Below are 18,455 nucleotides of genomic sequence, written 5' to 3'. Positions count from 1 at the left end.
GGCGGGTCACGCACATACCCCCTTCAGAATGAGTGCCTAGACTCTGGCTTCCCCATCCACTCGGCTATGTCCACTGGGATTTACCCAAGGCTGAGAGCTAATCGTGGGGTGTCCTTATGTACCCTTTGCCGATGGAAACAACTCAGTCTTATGGGGTAGTGGAAGCTGCCCAGGCCAAGGCCCAGCACGCTGTATGCCTCAGCTTGCTCCCCAAGAGGCCCCTCTGGTCAGATCATGTTCCCAGCTGCGGTGCATGCTCACGCCTTCTCCCGTTGGTCAGCTGCTCGTGTCCAAGCTCATCCGGAACCCTTGTCACAGCAGCACTCTCTGCCCACAGACCCCTTCCTTAGAGGCAGTGACACAGCTGAGGGCAGCCAAGCTTTGCCCCCTACAGAAAGGCAGCAGAAGAAAGACAAGTTGTGTTTGGCTTAAAAAATTATTCCCTCTGGGCCCTATACTGGGCGGGAACAGGCACCCACAGAGAAGGACAGGGTCAGTGAGGCCCCTGGGAGCAGGACAGGAGGCAAAAGGCTCGGAATCTATTCCCAGCTCTGCTCCCAACAGCCCACACATCCTGATCTGGGGCAAAGCAGCCACCTTTCCAGGCCTCAGTTTGCCCCTCTGCAGCATGGAATTAATATAGTCCCAGGTCCATAGGATCCTGGCCCTAAACATTTTCCTTAAGCTTCTCACAGAGCAAGAAAATGGCTGGAGAACCACCCATGTTTTACTAACCCTGACTCTAGCTCCTGTGCTCGGGCAGCCCTGCTTGGCAAGGGGGTTTCTGAGGGTTAGCCATGGAAGGACGCGGATAGCCTTGTTAAGCCCAGCTGCCCGCCAGGGCCTGGGTAAGCAGTGAGTCCTGAGTGGAGGCTGCCCTGTGGCCTCTGGCACTGCTGCCCACACCCTCTGGGAGCTCGGCTTCCAGCGCAGCACAGTGTCTCTGCTAATACTGCCCATGACAAGCCAGGGTGCTCTGTTTCTCTAAGGAGAGTAGCAAAACAGTGCTCATTGTAACATAGTGGCTGTCCAGCTATTTTTGTGTTTTTGTCAGCTTATTCCTAAGACATCAGGGCCTCAGTTGGGGTTGTAAAATGGGCTTGCACCTGTTATCATTCACCAATTACAAGACCATTCCTTCCCTGGGCCCCAGTTTTCTATCTAGAGGATGAGGCATGTATACTTAGGTTATCTAAAGAAGGAGAACCAATAGGATATATGGATATCAAATTAACTACTGCCATATGTGAATAAATTTCTTCTCTCCTGCCACCTCTGATTAATTAGTAGTGTCTTCCTGGAGCACTGTGTTGAGAAGGATTCTGAGATCACAGTCCAGCTTAAAGGACAGAGTGCTGTAATTGATTAGTAATGTCTGTCTTGGGCTCAGGATAAGTCAGCAGCAGCATGAGTTGCAGGGGCCTGCCATTCCTGACATACAACATCAAACGATTGTTTGACCAAAGCAACTTTAGTGATGTTCCCCAGAGGAATGAGAGACAGAATCTAAGTCTCATGGTCAGAAGACCTGGATTCTCACTCACACTGCCACTAACAAACTGCATGGCTTATGCAAGTGAGTCTTTGTGCCTCGGCTGTGTCCATCTAAAAAAATGAGATCATAAAGCTTGGAGGCTTTTGTGAGGCTGAATATGAACATTGATAGAATATGGTAAAATGACTATTTAAGATGACATACTGGCCATTTCTTTCATTGATTCTCCAGGAGACCTGGTATTGGCATGAAAACATTAATGCCAATAAGGTGGTCATGAGCGGAGTGAAGTGCTCAGGAACGGAGCTGTCCCTGGCGCACTGTCGCCTCGACGAGGACGTGGCCTGCCCCCAGGGCGGAGTGCACTATGGGGCTGGAGTCGCCTGCTCAGAAAGTGAGAGTGCCTGAGGTGTCATATTCCCCCTCCCTGCCAAGCTCTATGGCTAGGCTCTGGGGCTTCTGCCGTCAGCCAAGCAAAAAAGGAAAGCAGGTGTTAATTTTTGTTAAGTGAGAAGTGGGGGGCAAAAGGCAAAAGGAACTCCCCCAGTCCCAACCACAGAACCTTGCCTGATGGCTGGGGTGGTGGTGGTGGAGGAAGGAAGCAGGAGGGAGCAACCAGGCTGTCAGGAAGCCTCAGGTGTAAATCTCAGGGCCACTGTATACTATTTCAGCGAACTTGGGTGAATTAAACTCCTTGTTTTTAGCAGTTAATGAGGGTTCTAAGGTTAGTGAAGCATGAAACTCATACTAGGTGCTCAGTGCACAGCGGCATTCTTCCTTCCTCCGCCCTTCTCCATAGATCATTTTCTGTTCCACACCGTATAGGTGATTTAGCTTGCTAGTGACTCCCCAGACATTCTAGAGAGACTGAAAATATAGAAAGGGAAGCCCCGCCATGATTCAGAATGACCCAGTTTGTGAAATTTCCCTTTTGCTGAGCGTGTCACTCTCCTGACCCCCAAACTCCACTCTTCCCGCCCATGGCCTTATAAAACCTCTCCCTTGTGAATCAGGGAGGCAGAAGAAGCCCCCGATTTGGTCCAACAACTTGAGACCAGACCCTGCCTGCCACTTACTGCTGATCTTGGAAAAGTCAGTTAAACCACTATAATCTACAGTTGTCATTTTTTCTAGAAACTGAAAATTAGATATGACAACACATCTATGAAGATGCTCAGTAAAAAATGATGCACTGTCATTTACCATCATGGAGAACTAAGGAGAAGATTAAACCTTGAACTCAGTCAGTTCAGTTGTCCCATCAGCCCCTTTCAGACTCCCTCGGCATTTTCTAACCCCCGCCAGGCAGGACTCTGGATGCCAGCACAGACTTGTTGAGGTAAATGTCCTAAGCCACTGCATCCTGTCTGAGGGGAGAGACGAGATCCAAGCAGAGAGACGTGGTCTCACTGTTTCAGGGGCCTTTTCTTGGCTTATTAATTCACTTATATTTGTGATACCCTTTTTTTCCAAAAGGAAATTTAAATAGCACAAACCTAGATAAAATTCAAGGTAGCATAAAAGAAAAGCAAATGAAAGAAAAGTGGATATTGGAAAAAAGGTGGTAGCTCTAAATGGATCTAAGAGAGAATTAACAATACATACTATAGAGTCCTGAACATTTACTACAGAGAGGTTGTAAATTTCACAGTGAGCTTCCTAGCAGCCAAAGGAAAGATGGAAACCAGTTCACTGATATAATTCACAATATCCATGAGATAGAAGCAAACCCATGAGTCATGAGAAGCTTGAAGGATAGTCTCGTTATGTGGACCAGGAGTTATTAGATAAGCAATGCCCTCCATATCCTCAGAATAGATCAAAGATGTGTTTCATGGGGCTATTCCTCAGAAAACCCTTCATCTTAAACTGAAGGCATCACTCAGAGTCTGCAGGGGCCATCTGGTCCAGAAATGCTGACCTGACTTACCACTTTATTCAGAGAGATAAAGTTTATTCTTTAGGCAATATTTTGTAATTACTTTTTCTCATCCAGCCAATTTCACATGCCCCATATATTCAAGTCTTCTCCCATCTCTCTCTCTTCCTCATCACTCCCATATTCAGTCCATCTTTATTTTTACCTTTCTGTATTCCCTCTGTCTCCTTCCATCCTGCTGCCTCTGCCTACATTCTGGTGACCGTCTTTCATACTGTATTACCTCAGGAGCTCCAAACTGGGATCCCCATAGTGACACATAGCGTCCGGGTCCCTCTTGTTCCTGAAGCCAGAGTCAACGCCTGTCTCCCAGTCATGCTCCCTTCTGTTCAGACCCCATCTGGGCTTTCCCATTGCGCTCAAATGAACACAGGGACATGCGCAAGACTCGTGTCATCTGGCCTCGTTTCTGGCTAACTTCTGCTCTCCAGCCCTCCTTAGTGTCCAAACCACATGGGCCTTGGCCCTCCTTCACGCTTCAGGGACCTGCCATGTGCCACTTGTTTTGCCTGAAAGCTCTGCCTACTCTCACACTTTCGAGTTATTTCCTCTAATCTCTGCTCATCATCCAGGGAATAAATAAAACATAACTGTATCCAAGGAAGTCTGCCCTGAATACCCCTAGGCTGGGTCCCCTTGTTATAATTCCCAACATATCCCATTTTTCTCCTTTAACCCTTTGAGGAGTGAGTTTTCTTCATGCTCACCCCAGGAGTGAGGTGTTTTTTTTCCAAAAAATGAAATTAGTTACAGTTACAGTTTTATTAACCTAAAATCATGTTTGTTTGATAACCAATTTATAGAAACAAGAAGAACATATATTTGCCTTTTTTGAATGCTGCCTTACACATTTTTAAAATAAAAATTTTTGTATGATCGTACTCTGGATGGTCAGGAGGCACAAGGACGTACATGAATGTTCATGCTACTCAAAGGGTTAAGCTCTGGCCGCAGTTGTTATTAACATTACTTCTGTCTATCCCGCTAACATATGAAGTCTGCCTTGCTTAGCACTGTTCTTAGTGTTCAACATGATACTTGGTAGGTGGTACATGAATGCATGCCTCTGATGAGGCATTCTGGGTGTTAGGGAGCTCAAGGCCCATCCCACGGCAGGTGCTAAAAGCATAGCCGCCGGGTACCAGCTAAGGGCTGGCCATATTATGATATATTAAGACTCCTGAGCTGGAAATAGAGCTGACCTCCTCTCATTTCTGATAGAGAACCCTCTGCTCAGATCAGAGGTAAGCTGAGTGCTGTCCATTGAGTACTGACTAGTGTACAGATAACAAATAAGGGACTCTCAATGCCCTCTGATAAAAGCTCCCAGAACACCCAGCGCACATCCTGCTGTGCATCCTCCAAGAGGAAAGAGCTCTCAGCCACTGGGAGCCTCCTGATTGCTGTCCTCACTTCCAACCCCACATCCCGCCTGTGTGCTCTCGCACACGCACTTCAGAAATTTATAAGCAAGTTGCCAGAAAATAAAAGACGGATGGATCTTGATGTAAATAATTCATATACAACATTTGTTTGAAATGACATGTCCTAGAAATGTTCAATGGAATCTCATTTTTATAGGGAAACTTACAGTTAATCCTTTTATAAAGAAGGGAAACTGAATTATATGGTAAATTTAGATTGTAGCCATCAGAAAATTTTTAACACCTGCCATGTGCAATAGGCTAATTGAGTAAATCCATCATGTTTTAAAAGATGCGCTTTTAAAACTCAAGCCCAGAGCCAGCAGGAGTGGAGAGCGGAAGAACCCGTTAGGGCAGTTGGCAGTATGCAGCAGAGCCTTGGAAGTATGCAGCTCTTTCTCCCAGCAGTTTCACTGATAGAAGTGTAACCTACTGATATTTTACTTACTTAAGTTATACACACAAATTTACTACGGGATGTTTATTGTAGCTTTATCTTTAACTGGGAAAAATTCCAAGCAACCAATATATCTGAACATATGGGCTAGGGTTATAAATTAAATGTTATGTAACCATGTAATAGATATTTATTAACAAGGAAATGTATCAAGACATACTGTATTTGAAGAGAAACAGCATCAGCAAGCTATAAATCTACATCTGTATCATTCCCAGAAGAATCAGACCAAGGTATTAAGAGGGTTCTCTCTCTGGGTAGAGAGCATTGTTAATTGTCATTGTCCTTGTTATGTTTGCTTTCTATTATGGAAAATCTCCGCTACTGAAAAGTAGAGAGAATATGCCTGGCCTGTAGTGGCGCAGTGGATAAAACATCGACCTTGAATGCTGAGGTCGCCGATTCGAAACCCTGGGCTTGCCTGGTCAAGGCACATATGGGAGTTGATGCTTCCTGCTCCTCCCCCCTTCTCTCTCCCTTCTCTCTCTCTCTCTCTCTTTAAAAATGAATAAAATCTTAAAAAAAAAAAATAGAGAGGCCCTGGCCTGTTGGCTCAGCATTTGAGTGTTGGCCTGGCGTGTGGAAGTCCCAGGTTTGATTCCTGGCTAGGTCACACAGGATATGTGCCCATCTGCTTCTCCACCCTTCCCCCTCTCCTTCCTCTCTGTCTCTCTCTTCCCCTCCCGCAGCCAAGGCTCCATGGGAGCAAAGTTGGCCCAGGTGCTGAGGATGGCCCCATGGCCTCCACCTCAGGTGCTAGAATGGCTCCGATTGCAACTGAGCAATGCCCCAATATTTTGCCCACCTGCACCAATACCTGCAGAGGTGTCCAGGACGACACTCACAGAAGAGGAAGAGGAATTTAGGGTGGCATTCCTCAAGGAAGGTGCTCTTGAGAGGGAGACCATGATCCAGTTCCATAAAGTGGTGCTAGGCAAGGATGAGGGCTTGTCTCAGATCAGGAACCAGAAGTCAGGTATTTGGGAAGGAGTGAGGGGTCCTGCGTCCTGCCTAAGCACTGTGTCTGCCCCTTTCAGCTGCCCCTGACCTGGTCCTCAATGCAGAGATCGTCCAGCAGACCACCTACCTGGAGGACCGGCCCATGTTCATGCTGCAGTGCGCCATGGAGGAGAGCTGCCTCTCTGCCTCGGCCACCCAGGCCAGCCCCACCACCGGCTACCGCCGGCTGCTGCGCTTCTCCTCCCAGATCCACAACAACGGCCAGTCCGACTTCCGACCCAAGAACGGCCGCCACGCGTGGGTCTGGCATGACTGCCACAGGTGGGGCCTTCCTTCCGTCAGCCCAAGCTGCCCCAGCCCAACATCCCGCAGGGCCCAGATGGGGTGGAGAGAGGGTCACTTGGAGAGGCCACGCGGTCCAGCAGACAGGGTTTTCCTAGGTTGGAGGGAGTCGGTCTGCCACACTGGCTGCCACCCTCCACTCCCAGTTGCTCTGACCTACCTGCCCTTCCCTGAGCCCATTCTCTCTTGCCTCCCGCGCCTCTAGTGCTTGAAAACCAACTCTGAGTACCCCACACCCTCCACTGACCTCAGTCAGTGGTTTTCAAGTGTGTTCACATGAAGTCGGTGCTCTGTGGGGTATTTGGGGGTTCTGTAATGATTGGCCTCTGAGTGCACTTAGAAATGGATTTTAAATACCAGCATATATTTTAAATAGTTCTAGGAAGACCGTGGGTTTAGAAATAAACATCCTAGCCCCAGGAATCATGAGGCCTGGTTTCTCAACCCAGCGGTGCCTCTAACCAGCTGCGTGTCAGGCCAGCTGGGCCACGTCTCCCAAGACCTCTAATGTCCCTTCCAGGCTTCAGTCTGTGGATCTGATCCCAGGGCTGTAAACCCTGCACAAGGACAGAGTGAAATCCTAGAGCTGGCACTAGCGGGAGCCCGGGAGCCACTCCATTCATCTCCCGGCCTTTCCATGTTTTTTCTTTGCCCTGATTCTTCCTCTAATCCAGACCTGCTGCCCCTGCTCATTCACATTTTCCTGCTCAGACCTGAGGCGGGCAGGTGGAGGCCACGAAGGGAGGGAGCCCTGCCATTCGACATGGCAGCTGCAGTCCCCGGGGGTCCATGGGCGTACCCAGTGAGTGCTCACCTCTGTGCTCAGCATCCCATGGCAGAGCTTCTGTGCTTGTCTCTGCTGCTGAAAGTGAGGCCCGTGGGCTGGCAGATCTGCCATCAGTCTGCCTCCAGAGCCCGGGCAGGGTTTGCATTAGCACCAAGGTTTTAACGGGAGCACCTGGTGCTTGTGTGCACGTCCCAGTCTGAGAAGCCCCCATCTGGCTCATCCCTAGTGTCCTTCCTGCTCTCAAATGCAGAGATTACTGTTAGGGGTATAAGAACTAACATTCAGCCTGACCAGGCAGTGGGTGTCGGACTGGGATGCGGAGGATCCAGGTTCGAAACCCCCAAGGTCGCCAGCTTGAGTACGGGTTCATCCGGTTTGAGCAAAGCTCACCAGCTTGGACCCAAGGTCACTGGCTCGAGCAAGGGGTTACCTGGTCTGCTGAAGGCCCTCGGTCAAGGCACATATGAGAAAGCAATCAGTGAACAACTAAAGTGTTGCAATGAAAAACTGATGATTGATGCTTCTCATCTCTCTGCGTTCCTGTCTGTCTGTCCCTATCTATCCCTCTCTCTGACTCTCGCTCTGTCTCTGGAAAAAAAAAAAAAAAAGAACTGACATTCCTTGACCTCCTCGAAGTGCACGGCACCCTCATTTGCACGGATAAGAAAACGGAAGCTCGGTGTTTGTGTGGCGTTATCGGGCGGGGATCCTGACTCAGGCCTGTGTGACCCCCAGAATGTGGCTCTTCCTGTCACCTCTGCTGACCCCTCATCAGAAGTCTCTCTGGATGCTTTATCATGTGACAACTGATGGCCTAGTCACATTCGAATCATTATTGGGATAAAGGGATAGAGTTGTTCAATTTATTTCAAAAGAAAGGACTTGGATAGAACTAAGGGGTGCTGGTTTTCCTTATAACGATTATCTGTCTGTTCTGAAAGTGCTAAGCAGCCAAAGAATTTTTTCTCTTTATTTAGAAGCATGTTTATCTTCTGCTGGGCAGAAGTCAAAGGGTAAAATGAAGTCATGCCATTTTGGTGCCTGATTTCCTTGGGGGTCACATGGTGGAGCCTGGGTCAGTGCGGGCTGACACTGCCTGTGCATCTATAAGTAGAATATAATTGCATCTCTGCCCCACACATGATGGTCCACCCAGACATCTAATGGTAGGAGTTTCTGTGTGACATACACTTGCTCTCCCAGGAATGGTCTCTCCTCTGAGAATGTACATGGTGACATCATGCAGCTGCTCCTTCTGACCGCCTCACCCCTGCCGTTCCTGTGGCCTATTTTATTTCTTTGCTTACAGATGTTCCAGTAAATGGTTCAGGAAGGATGGGTGGAAAGAACATGTGTCTAAGTAGGCGTCCCTTCAGACCTCCCCTGCTGGTCTATGACTGAGAGTCTGTGACCACAGGACCCCTGGGAGCATCCCAGAGCCCCCGCCCAGCCTCCAGAGCTCAGGGGACCCCTCCAGGCTCTGTGGGAGGACCTTTCAACAGGACTCCTGGCCCCAAACCTCTCTTGGGTCCCTTTGGGGGTCTGATGAAAGCTGACCCTCCCTCCACTCAAAACATTTATTTTTTTCTGGAATATTTGACGTCTTGGTTCAGCAGATCTATAGACACTCTGAACATCTGTAGAACCAAAGTTTAGAGCCCTGGCTCAAATCAGTGCAAACAAGGAAAACTGTCACTCCTGATTTCATTGGTGCTACAATGAGGAACAGAGATATGGTCTTCGAAAGGCCTAAAATGACACAGAGATTGACCTCCCTCAGGACTCTCCTTGCTGACCAGATAGAACAAAGCCCTGTGTCATTGTGCCTTGTCCTTGGTTGATGATCTTGAAGAGGTCCCCTTCCTGCTTCTTGTGCCCCCAGGGAGAGGCGCCAAACCTGCTTACCTGGCACATCAAGTCACAGCTTGGACAGAGCCAGATAAAGCAGGGCACAGAGCTGTGTTGCAGGCCTGGCCCTCCCACAGCGAAGCCAGGAGGGCTGCTGGGAGCTGAAGCAGCAGGGCGCTGGACACACAGCACAGCCGCCAGCCCTCCGAGTCAGGGTAGCCTTGCTATAAAGGGGAGACTTGCCTGCTCCATCCTGCCTCCCTCATGCGTGGAGCAGCCCCCACGATGGGTCAAAGCCCCTAAGTGTGATGAGGCCTCTGTGAGCCCAGTGGAGACCTCATCAAGCGGGCGGCTGCCTGGCACATCAGGAAGGCAGGATGGAGTCGGCAGAAGGGCCCCTGCCCGTGGTCGCAGCACCGCCTGAGACTCCAGTATACCCTGAAATGGGGACAGGAGCCTGTCCCAGCACAGCTGAGCACCGGCCAGGACCATGTGTTCTGGGGGCACTGAGGGCCAGTGGCTGGTGGGGGAAAAGAGGGAGGGGGACCACGTCTCCTCTACAACTGCACGGAATCTCTGATTGAGTTTATTTGGGGATTCAGTGACCTATCATAACAAAGAATATACCCAAACCACCTGCCTTTCTCTGGTCTAGTTTTGTCTACCATGGAGCAAGGGTTCATCTCTTCCTTCCTCCATGCGAACCATGTCCTCAAATGCTGGGCTCTGGAGTCTTTTCGTTAGAAGGCCGTCCTGTATCCAGATTATAATGACCTCGTCAAGTGTCAGATTATTCTGTCTCCTTAGAGTTCAGGTATTTCTTTCCAAGTGAAGTTTTCCTGTCTCTATCCATGGGTCAGGTCCCTCTCTTAGACTTCCAAAAGTCGGGACACCTCAGCCTGGAGAGAGGGGATGCACTCTCATCACCAGGATGCACCTTCCTGCCTTCATGGGGGTGTACGTGTGGGTGGAGGAGGCGGTGCCCCTGGCACTCCGGCCAGCAGCCGGGAGGGAGGCGCGGCCCTGGGGGGGTGATGTCTGTGTGGGCGGGAGAGGCAAAGCAGAGAGGCCCCCGCACTGCGGCTCTAGAACTGGGAGGCTCCAAACCAGCTGTGCCTTTGCATTGCTCCCAGGGGAAACTGAAGAGCTGGGGAAGACTTAAATCATGGCTGCGGGAAGCCGGGGGAGCGGGAGGTCAGCCTTACACCGGTCTGCCTGTGGCCTCCGTCTGAGTTTTGTTTAGACAACAGAACATAAACCTGTTTCTCGTCGGTCTTTCCAGCTGGTAAACATAGTCACAGAAGCTGCTCTCTGAAAGATGCAGACATATGCTCGACCATGAGTCAGACCTCATGTCTCATCTTGCTCCTTCAAGAAGCCAAGAGACTTTCAAAGTCATCACTTGAGCTGCCACAGAAGGCGTCCTTGTAGATGTTCTCAGCGGGACCGGACTCGGCATGCTTTACCCAGAAACACGAGTGACCTGGGAAAAGCCCGGCATAGGAAATTATGACATTATTTTTAGCAAAGGAAAACAGGAGGAATAGGAAAAGAACCTCTAATTTCCTTTCTGAAAAAAAGCCTACCCTTTTAATTCTCCTCTTCCCTCCATTTTTCCTCTACTGGAAGGAGCCTGAGGCCACCCCTGGAGGCCAGGGCCAGCAGAAGCTACAGCGGGCCTGGAAATCATCACAGGGATGGGAGTGGTGCTGGTAATGATAAAAGCACTCCTCCTGTTACTGCTGGGAGGGTTAGTAATAGGAGAGACTCGACAGATACTGAGTGCCCCTCTGTCACAAGCCCTGTGTGAGCTATTTTTGCAGTTTCTCCTACTGGAGCCTTACATACCCCCATGATTGGGTTGAGTCACTATTCTCTCTTCCCTGAGGAGACAAATCAGGTCACACATACACAAAACAAGTGTTTCTGCTCCCTGTGCCTTGGTACCTTGTCTTCCGTGTCCCCCATTTCCCAAATGTCCCCTGTAATAAGAGAGACAGGTGTGTTTGATAGTTACAGGCTTGGACACACACAAGGCAGCTTAGGACAGCAGGACAAGCCCAATGTCTCAGGAAGGCCCACAGCAGTTCTGTCCCCTTGTGTATTCTCAACCAAATCCATCACTTTTCAAGAATCTGCATCTGTTCTCAATTCCTCCCCCTCCCTGCCCAGTGAAGGAGGGGGCACCTTATGTAAACAACCAGCCAACCAGCCAGGCAAGCTCTCCCTCCTCTGCTTCCCTCCTTCCCACAGGCTTCCAGAGCTGTCTCTTCCCTCCTGTCTTCCTGCTGCTCCCGTTCTGCTGAGGCTGACCTCTCCCCCACAGTTCCCGCCATTCGCCCCTCTCCCTTACTCCACAGACCCTCCACCATTCTCTTGTCTCTCCCTCTGCCATCTTCTCACTTTAAAATGTTTTCAAAAGACCTCGAAAAGTAACGTACTACTAGTCTATAGAGCCACTGGGGGGCTCCGAAGGGCTATTAAAAGCACTTAGTACAAATATCTTCATTTATGCGGCTTATTGGATGCCAGGCCCTGTACTCATCTGTTCATCTCACTAATTCCCACAGCACATTTATTCTCATTTAGCTGATGAGAGAACGGAGGCCCAGGAGGGTGAGTCACTGCCCCACTCTGTAGTGCACGAAAGCACCATGGTACCGCTATGTCATCACTCTCTCCTCCCCCACTGGCCACCCCTTTGGCCCGTGCTTCCCAGAAGCACATTGCAGGCAGTTGCTTGCAGGTAGCAGCTGCTCCCCACACTGACTCCCAGGCCCTCTCTCTTGCTGCAGGCACTACCACAGCATGGAAGTGTTCACCCACTACGATCTCTTGAACCTCAATGGCACCAAGGTAGCAGAGGGCCACAAAGCCAGCTTCTGCCTGGAGGACACAGAATGTGAAGGAGGTATCTTTGTGGGGTGCTGGGGAGCTGCAGAGGGACTCTGATGCTCTAATGGCCATGCTCACCCAGTCTGGGCCCAGGTTTGATGCTGAGCTCTCTCCCTCTGGCCACTGCTGACTCTCCACATGACCTTATGGTGATTTCCATAGCTATGTTTGGGGCTAGGGGTGTGGGCAAGTTCTGGCTATAAAGGTGTCTGGATTCCCAGGATCATGCTGACGGGCACTGGTGGGGCCACATGGTCTCCCAGGTAAGGTGCAAACCCTTGGACCAGGAAGACACAGTCCCCTCCCACCTCTGGCTGCCACGTCTCCGTGTTCCTGCCCCACAGGTTCTTACCCTCCCAGTTCAAGCTCAAACGAGCCTGTCTGCAGTTTCCAGACTCTCTCAGCTCCCCCAGCAAAGGCAGAGGCGGCACTCTGCTCACACTGTTAGGAGGCCGCCCCACCTGCGCTGTGATCGCCTGTGGGTGCAGCTGCCATGCTGACGCGACTGGGGCTCCACAAGGGGAGACACTGGTTCCTCTTGGTACACCCAGTGCTTAGAGTACTGCCTGACATGGCAGCCTCCCAATATATGTGACTGCCGCTGCTGTGCCTGGGGACCACACAGCAGTGGGTTTTGAACACCTCTGTGTGCCCAGTGAGGGTCAGACAAACCAGACCCAAGCTTAAATCCAGGTCCAGTTGTGCAGAGAGAGATAAGATGACCCTCCTTTAAGCTAAACAGTAGATGCCAGAGCTTCCCCAGATAAGCATGTGCCTCATTCCCAGGCTAGTGAGTCCTCAGAAAGACCAAGGAGGCCAGCGTGGCCAGGGAAGGTTTCAGGGAGCAGGGGGACCCTGGCTGGGTCTGGACGGAGGGCTGGGATGTAGGCAGAAAGTTGGGCAAGGGAGTCTACTGAAAGGAGAGAGGATGAGACGCCCACAGTGGGGGGTGGGCACTGGGCCTGATGAAGCAGAGGTTGGGGGGCTTGGGGAAGGAAGGGAGATCTGAGGATGGGGTCTGGGGATGTCACCTACCCAGCAGGGCTGTTTGGGGTCTCTTGTGGGGAGGGTGGCACAGAGGGCAGAGTCACCACGTGTGCATAGTGACTGGGATCCCCTCGGCACCTGCCTGCAGACATCCAGAAGAATTACGAGTGTGCCAACTTTGGCGAGCAGGGCATCACCATGGGCTGCTGGGACGTGTACCGCCATGACATTGACTGCCAGTGGGTGGACATCACCGACGTGCCCCCTGGAGACTACCTGTTTCAGGTGAGGGGTGTGGGAAGGAGTTCCAGCCCCTGCTGGTGGGAGGCGAGGGGGAGGCAGCCTCCTTTCTGTTGGTGCCCAAACACAAAGCAGGCGTGGAGGCCAGGCTGTGTAAGGTGAAGGAGCCCTACACCCAGAGGGCAGTGCCATCTGTCAGGTAACCTGGGTATGTGAGGCGTGCAAGCCACAGGGTGGAGGAAGGTGGACTGCAGACCTCCTGAGATATTGGCATTCAGTTCTCTTAACATCTGGGGTTTTCAAATCAAAATGCACCTGCAGGCAGATTTAGTCCTCAGGCCAGGAACTTGTCCCACAGACTCTAAGGCCACTGAACTGTTCGCTTCCTTTGGAGCTATACTCCCACCTCCATCTGGCTTTCTGCCATGCCCTGCCCCCCCCCCCCCCCCCCCCCCGCCTTGGGCTGTGCTCTCAAGGCTAACAGTACGCTCATAAGGCAGTTACCCACAAATGCCTGTGACTCGCCCCTCCCAGCAATGTGTGCCTCATAAGAGAAGAACTGCAGAGGGGTCAATCTCAATACAAAGAAATGAATCTCTAACGGTACAGTGCCTGGCACTGGAGACAGCCTGTCCAGTGATGCATGGACACTTGCCAGGCTTTCCCGTGCTCTGTCTGGTAGAAGGCCAGCCCTGTGGCGGAACCAGGGAGCCATGGCCTCCCACCTCCCTGCAAATGGCTTTATGCTACAACCAGGCCCCCCCAACTGGAGTGGGGGACACAGGGGATGCCTCCTGGTACACCTGTGCCTGCAGAGGCTTCCGCCCACCCTCTCATCTCCCCGCAGCCCCACCCCTCTTGCTTCCAGCTTACTCCATGGGTGGCAAAGTAGGTGACCAGAAACATGTCACTGTGCCGTAAAAGCTGTCCTGAGGGGGCATTCAGCCAGCTCAGGGCCTGGCCCACGGTCCCTGCCTCATAGACAGCGCTGGGATGAACTGACACCTGCAGAGCAGTGACCACAGAGGGGCTTTAAAAGTCTCCCTGGGGAATTTCAGAGGCTACAGATCAGAAAGCCAAGCACTTTTCTACCCACAAGCCCAAACCACAGCCCTGGAGAGGCCTGACTAAAGAGCAGAATGCTCTGCATTTTAAAAATGGAAATCTGTGTCTGAACACACACCAGGGGGGGAGGTCTGTGTTTGGGGTCTGCTGTTACTTTGCTGGTGTAGTCTGTGTAGCTCTGTGTAGTCTGTTCTGACAAAGGCCGTCTATGCATATACCTGCAACAGGCCCGGCCCGGTGGAGCCCTGCGAATGCAGTGTCTCGTGTCATCACCAGTGATGGCCATTACTATTACCTCATGTGACAGCCAGGCAAACCCAGGTCACATCAAGTCTCTATTCTGTGTTCTCTACCCCTAAACTATGCAATTCACAAATCAACTCATTATGGGCACGTTAATGTGTCTGATTAATGAAAAAGAGTGTTTCCTTTGGCGTCAAGTCGGAGCTCAGCTCCCCTAGGCTGTGTTCATCTCAGGGAGCTGGGTGAGAACCCTGGCCCTCTGCACCCCTGCATGGATCCCCACACGGACACCAGCACTGCTGCACATGATGGGAACTCGAGCCAGCATGAAGCAGCTCCAGGCAGAAGGGCCTGTGGCCAAGGGTCCGAGGCTGGCTCTGTGGGTGACCAGGGACACAGCCTTGGACAGGTCTGGCAAGCAAGGTCAGATGCAGGGCCCCAGAATGGCCAGCACAGCTCGGTCCTATGCCCCAGCCCCATGTCCAAGTCCCATGTCCCAGCCCTGAGCTAGCTTGTTTCCCATAGTAGTAGGGGCCCAGCCAGTCTGCTAAAGGTCATGCCTGCGCTTTCCTGGAGGGAAGGGTCCTTAGGGCCCAACCTAGAAACTGTTCCTGAATTGACAGGATGTGCTCCTCCATCCCCACGTGCCCCGGGCAGCATGTCCCCCACATCCACCAGGCATGGCAGGACCCTCAGGGGAAGATCTATCATTTGTCCCCATGCTGTGCCCACAGCCTAAGTGCAGCTTTCGTCTTTCCTCCTCTCCTCTCCTCTTTCTTCTGGAGTCCTCTCTCCAATCTCCCTTTTCTTTCCACTCACAGAAACCCTCTTCAAATAATGCCCTCCCTACTCCTGCTCCCTTCGCCTGTGCCCCTTTAGCTGGGGTGATCAGAGGAATAGGGGCAGCAGGGTTCAGTCTCCACCAGAGCCAAGGGCCCCTGGACTGGCCGAGCAGGGAGGGTTCAGGGATGGCCTAGAGCAGGGGTCTCAAACTCGCGGCCCACCGAACAATTTTGTGCGGCCTGCAGACTAATCCACGAAGTTCAAAATATTTTGGATAAAATTAAGTAAGCCTAGGGGCCTACTTGTATTTTTCATTTCTCTAGCATCCTAGCTAGATATTAGCTTAGTTAACAGCAGTTGTGATGCGAACTACAGTTTCTGGTCGTTTTGTGACACTGAGTAAACTGCATGTACGATTGTGCTTGTTGTACTGATTTTTTTTTGTTTTCAACTGCAGTGAGAAAAGTGTTGCGTAACAGTTGCCTTTTGTAGACCTAGTGCGGCCCGCCGAACGGCTGTGATCTTGATCTGCGGCCCACATGCTGAGTTGAGTTTGAGACCCCTGGCCTAGAGCAACACAAAGCCTGGACAGCAGGAGGGACAGTTGGAAGTCCCACTGCCAGGAGTAGCATCCAGTCTCCCACGCTCATGGCGGCCCCCTCCCAGTGCCTGTCCTGTCCCCACCCTGTCTCAGCACAGCCTGCTCCCCAGCTCCCTTTCCTTCCACAGCCTGTTCTGGGCTCCCCCACAGCCCAACCTCAGGCCTCCTAGGACAGCCAGGAGAGGGGGAACCCTCTGGTAGAGCTGGTGTGTGAGTCACACGGAGACAGAGGAGACGCATGGACATCTCACTCCTCCAGGACGAGCGTCTCTGCCTCCCCAGCCCAGCTCTGGCCAGGCCTGCCCTGGCTTCTTCCGCATGGCACCGGCCATGCTCCCTTTCTAAGGTCATCGGCCCTGGAGGCCAACGCTCCGCTCCGCAGGGCCGTGGCCCTGGGGGGCTGGAAGGCTGAGGCACAGAGGCAGCCAGTCTGGTCTGTCTCCTCCCCAGGTGGTCATTAATCCCAACTACGAGGTTGCAGAGTCTGACTACACTAACAACATCATGAAGTGCAGGACCCGCTATGACGGCCACCGCATCTGGATGTACAACTGCCACATAGGTAAGACCCCTGGACAAGCACAGCATGTCCAGGGCTGCCTCAGGCCTGCCAGGTCCCTCCTGCAGCCCCCTCCCCCTGCAGGAGATAGGCAGGAGCCACACCACTTTCTCAAGGAGCAACAGCGGCTTCCTAACCTGGGTAAAGAGCTCGAAATGTAGCCGACCTCACAGGTTTGCACACAGGAGGGATGCCTCAGACACAGGAGGCCTGGATGTGAATTGGGTCTGCACGGCCAGCTCTGGGGGGGGGGGGGGGGGGGTACAGGACCAGCAGTCCCAGCACACCAACACAGACCCCAGAGCTATTTAAGGGCAGGAGCTGAAGCCACCACCTCGTTATGCATGTGACCTCAAAAATGTGGGAGTCAGCAGTTTGTGGCTCTGGGTATCATTTTCCTGTCAAGAGCTAGAAGCTAGTGGGCCAGTGTGGCTCCTGGTCGCCAAGAAAGAAACTTTTCCTTGCATTACACAACCTGGGGCACACAAGGGGAAACAGCTTTCTCTTCTGCAGGAACAGTGAGGGTCCTCCCTCCTGATGAGGGCAAAAGCTAAACCCACTATATTTATTCACAACTTCACTTTAAGGCTGACAGAGCACCTGACCTGTGCCTGGCCCCAGTTGTTGCCCTGGTGGTCTCACAGAGGGGGCCCCGATAGGCCACCTGGTGGAGGGTGATGGCTTCAGGGTCCTTGAGGCCGACCACCCAGGGAGAGGGCTGAGCATCTGGTTTGCCAAACTGTCTCCCTGGTGCCTACCCCTCAGGTGGTTCCTTCAGTGAAGAGACGGAAAAAAAGTTTGAGCACTTCAACGGACTCATAAACAACCAGCTCTCCACACGGTGAGGCAGCCTGCATGTCACCTCTTGCCTCTGGCCACAGCTCACCTTCTCCGACTGCTGCCCACCAAAGGATCACCTCCACCACCACAGCCCGCCCCGCCCCCTCTGGACACTGTGTGGCCACGCCCAAGCTCAGGAGGGAGGGGTGTTCCTGACGCTGCTAGAAGCTGCAGTGTAGGGCCTGGAACAGCTTCTGGGAGTGAGGCGTGTCTGCAAGGCCGTGGGAACAGTGCCACTAGCCATGTTGTCCAGCACCCCAGGTTGTCATCTTGTCCTATCCAAACCACAGTCCCCCCCAAGTCTGACACCACCCTGCTCAGCTCACCACTGATGTGGGGCCATTTTCTCAAGTTCCATGTGGGCAATGTCACCTTAACAACCTTAGGCTGTCAGACCAAATCCCATTTCTCCTCCTCTTAGGTCGTTTCCAGTCAACTTGAATGTCTAGAACTCTCTTCTAGTTAAACAAACTGCCCCTCCTTGCCTCCGTTCTATCCATATATAGAACTAGTGCTGCCACGTTTTATGAGGTGAGCTCAGAGTTGGTGCTTGTCTCCTCTCCCCTGCACCCTCTTATTTTTCGAGATACCATTATTATATTTTCGTGGACTTTGAAACACAAAATATTGATATTTAATATTGGCGATCTAGGCCTTTGAAAATATAGCTCAAAAGGAAAACCCACCCACCTGTGTAAGTGGTGCATGTTTCTGTTGTTCCAGTTTGTAGTTAACTGTTAACGGTGCTATTAACAAGAGTCCCGGGTGATGAGGACACTCACCGAACGCCATGTGTCATCACAGACACTTACACATACTTGAAACTTGGAATAAAAGATTTATGGTATGCATCTGTGTTTCATTTGGACCACTGCACCCAGCCCCCGAGCAGCAGAGCTCATCCAGTCCACTGTGATGAAGCCTCATACACAGTCCACTCATGCAGAGAGCTGGGGTCCAGGGTGGCCACAGGGGGCCTCCCGCCATACA

General features: G+C 51.9%; 1 protein-coding gene across 2 annotated transcripts in view; it reads left to right on the top strand.

Annotated features, from left to right (window-relative positions):
• Nucleotides 1-18,312, top strand: part of LOXL2 (lysyl oxidase like 2) — a 101,682-nt gene extending 83,370 nt beyond the window's left edge. For both annotated transcript variants that reach the window (XM_066351736.1, XM_066351727.1), the window contains exons 9-14: nucleotides 1,727-1,889; nucleotides 6,353-6,596; nucleotides 12,048-12,163; nucleotides 13,283-13,419; nucleotides 16,517-16,628; nucleotides 17,391-18,312. In XM_066351736.1, coding sequence (XP_066207833.1) covers nucleotides 1,727-1,889; nucleotides 6,353-6,596; nucleotides 12,048-12,163; nucleotides 13,283-13,419; nucleotides 16,517-16,628; nucleotides 17,391-17,470 — 852 coding nt within the window. In that variant the 3' untranslated portion in view covers nucleotides 17,471-18,312. The remainder of the gene's footprint in view (nucleotides 1-1,726; nucleotides 1,890-6,352; nucleotides 6,597-12,047; nucleotides 12,164-13,282; nucleotides 13,420-16,516; nucleotides 16,629-17,390) is intronic.
• The last annotated feature ends 143 nt before the right edge of the window (nucleotides 18,313-18,455 follow it).

Source organism: Saccopteryx leptura, chromosome 1 (assembly GCF_036850995.1).
Source record: "Saccopteryx leptura isolate mSacLep1 chromosome 1, mSacLep1_pri_phased_curated, whole genome shotgun sequence".
In the NCBI taxonomy this organism is placed as follows: Eukaryota; Metazoa; Chordata; class Mammalia; order Chiroptera; family Emballonuridae; genus Saccopteryx; species Saccopteryx leptura.
Note: the sequence above shows the minus strand (reverse complement) of the source record. Positions and strands in the feature narration are given on the sequence as shown.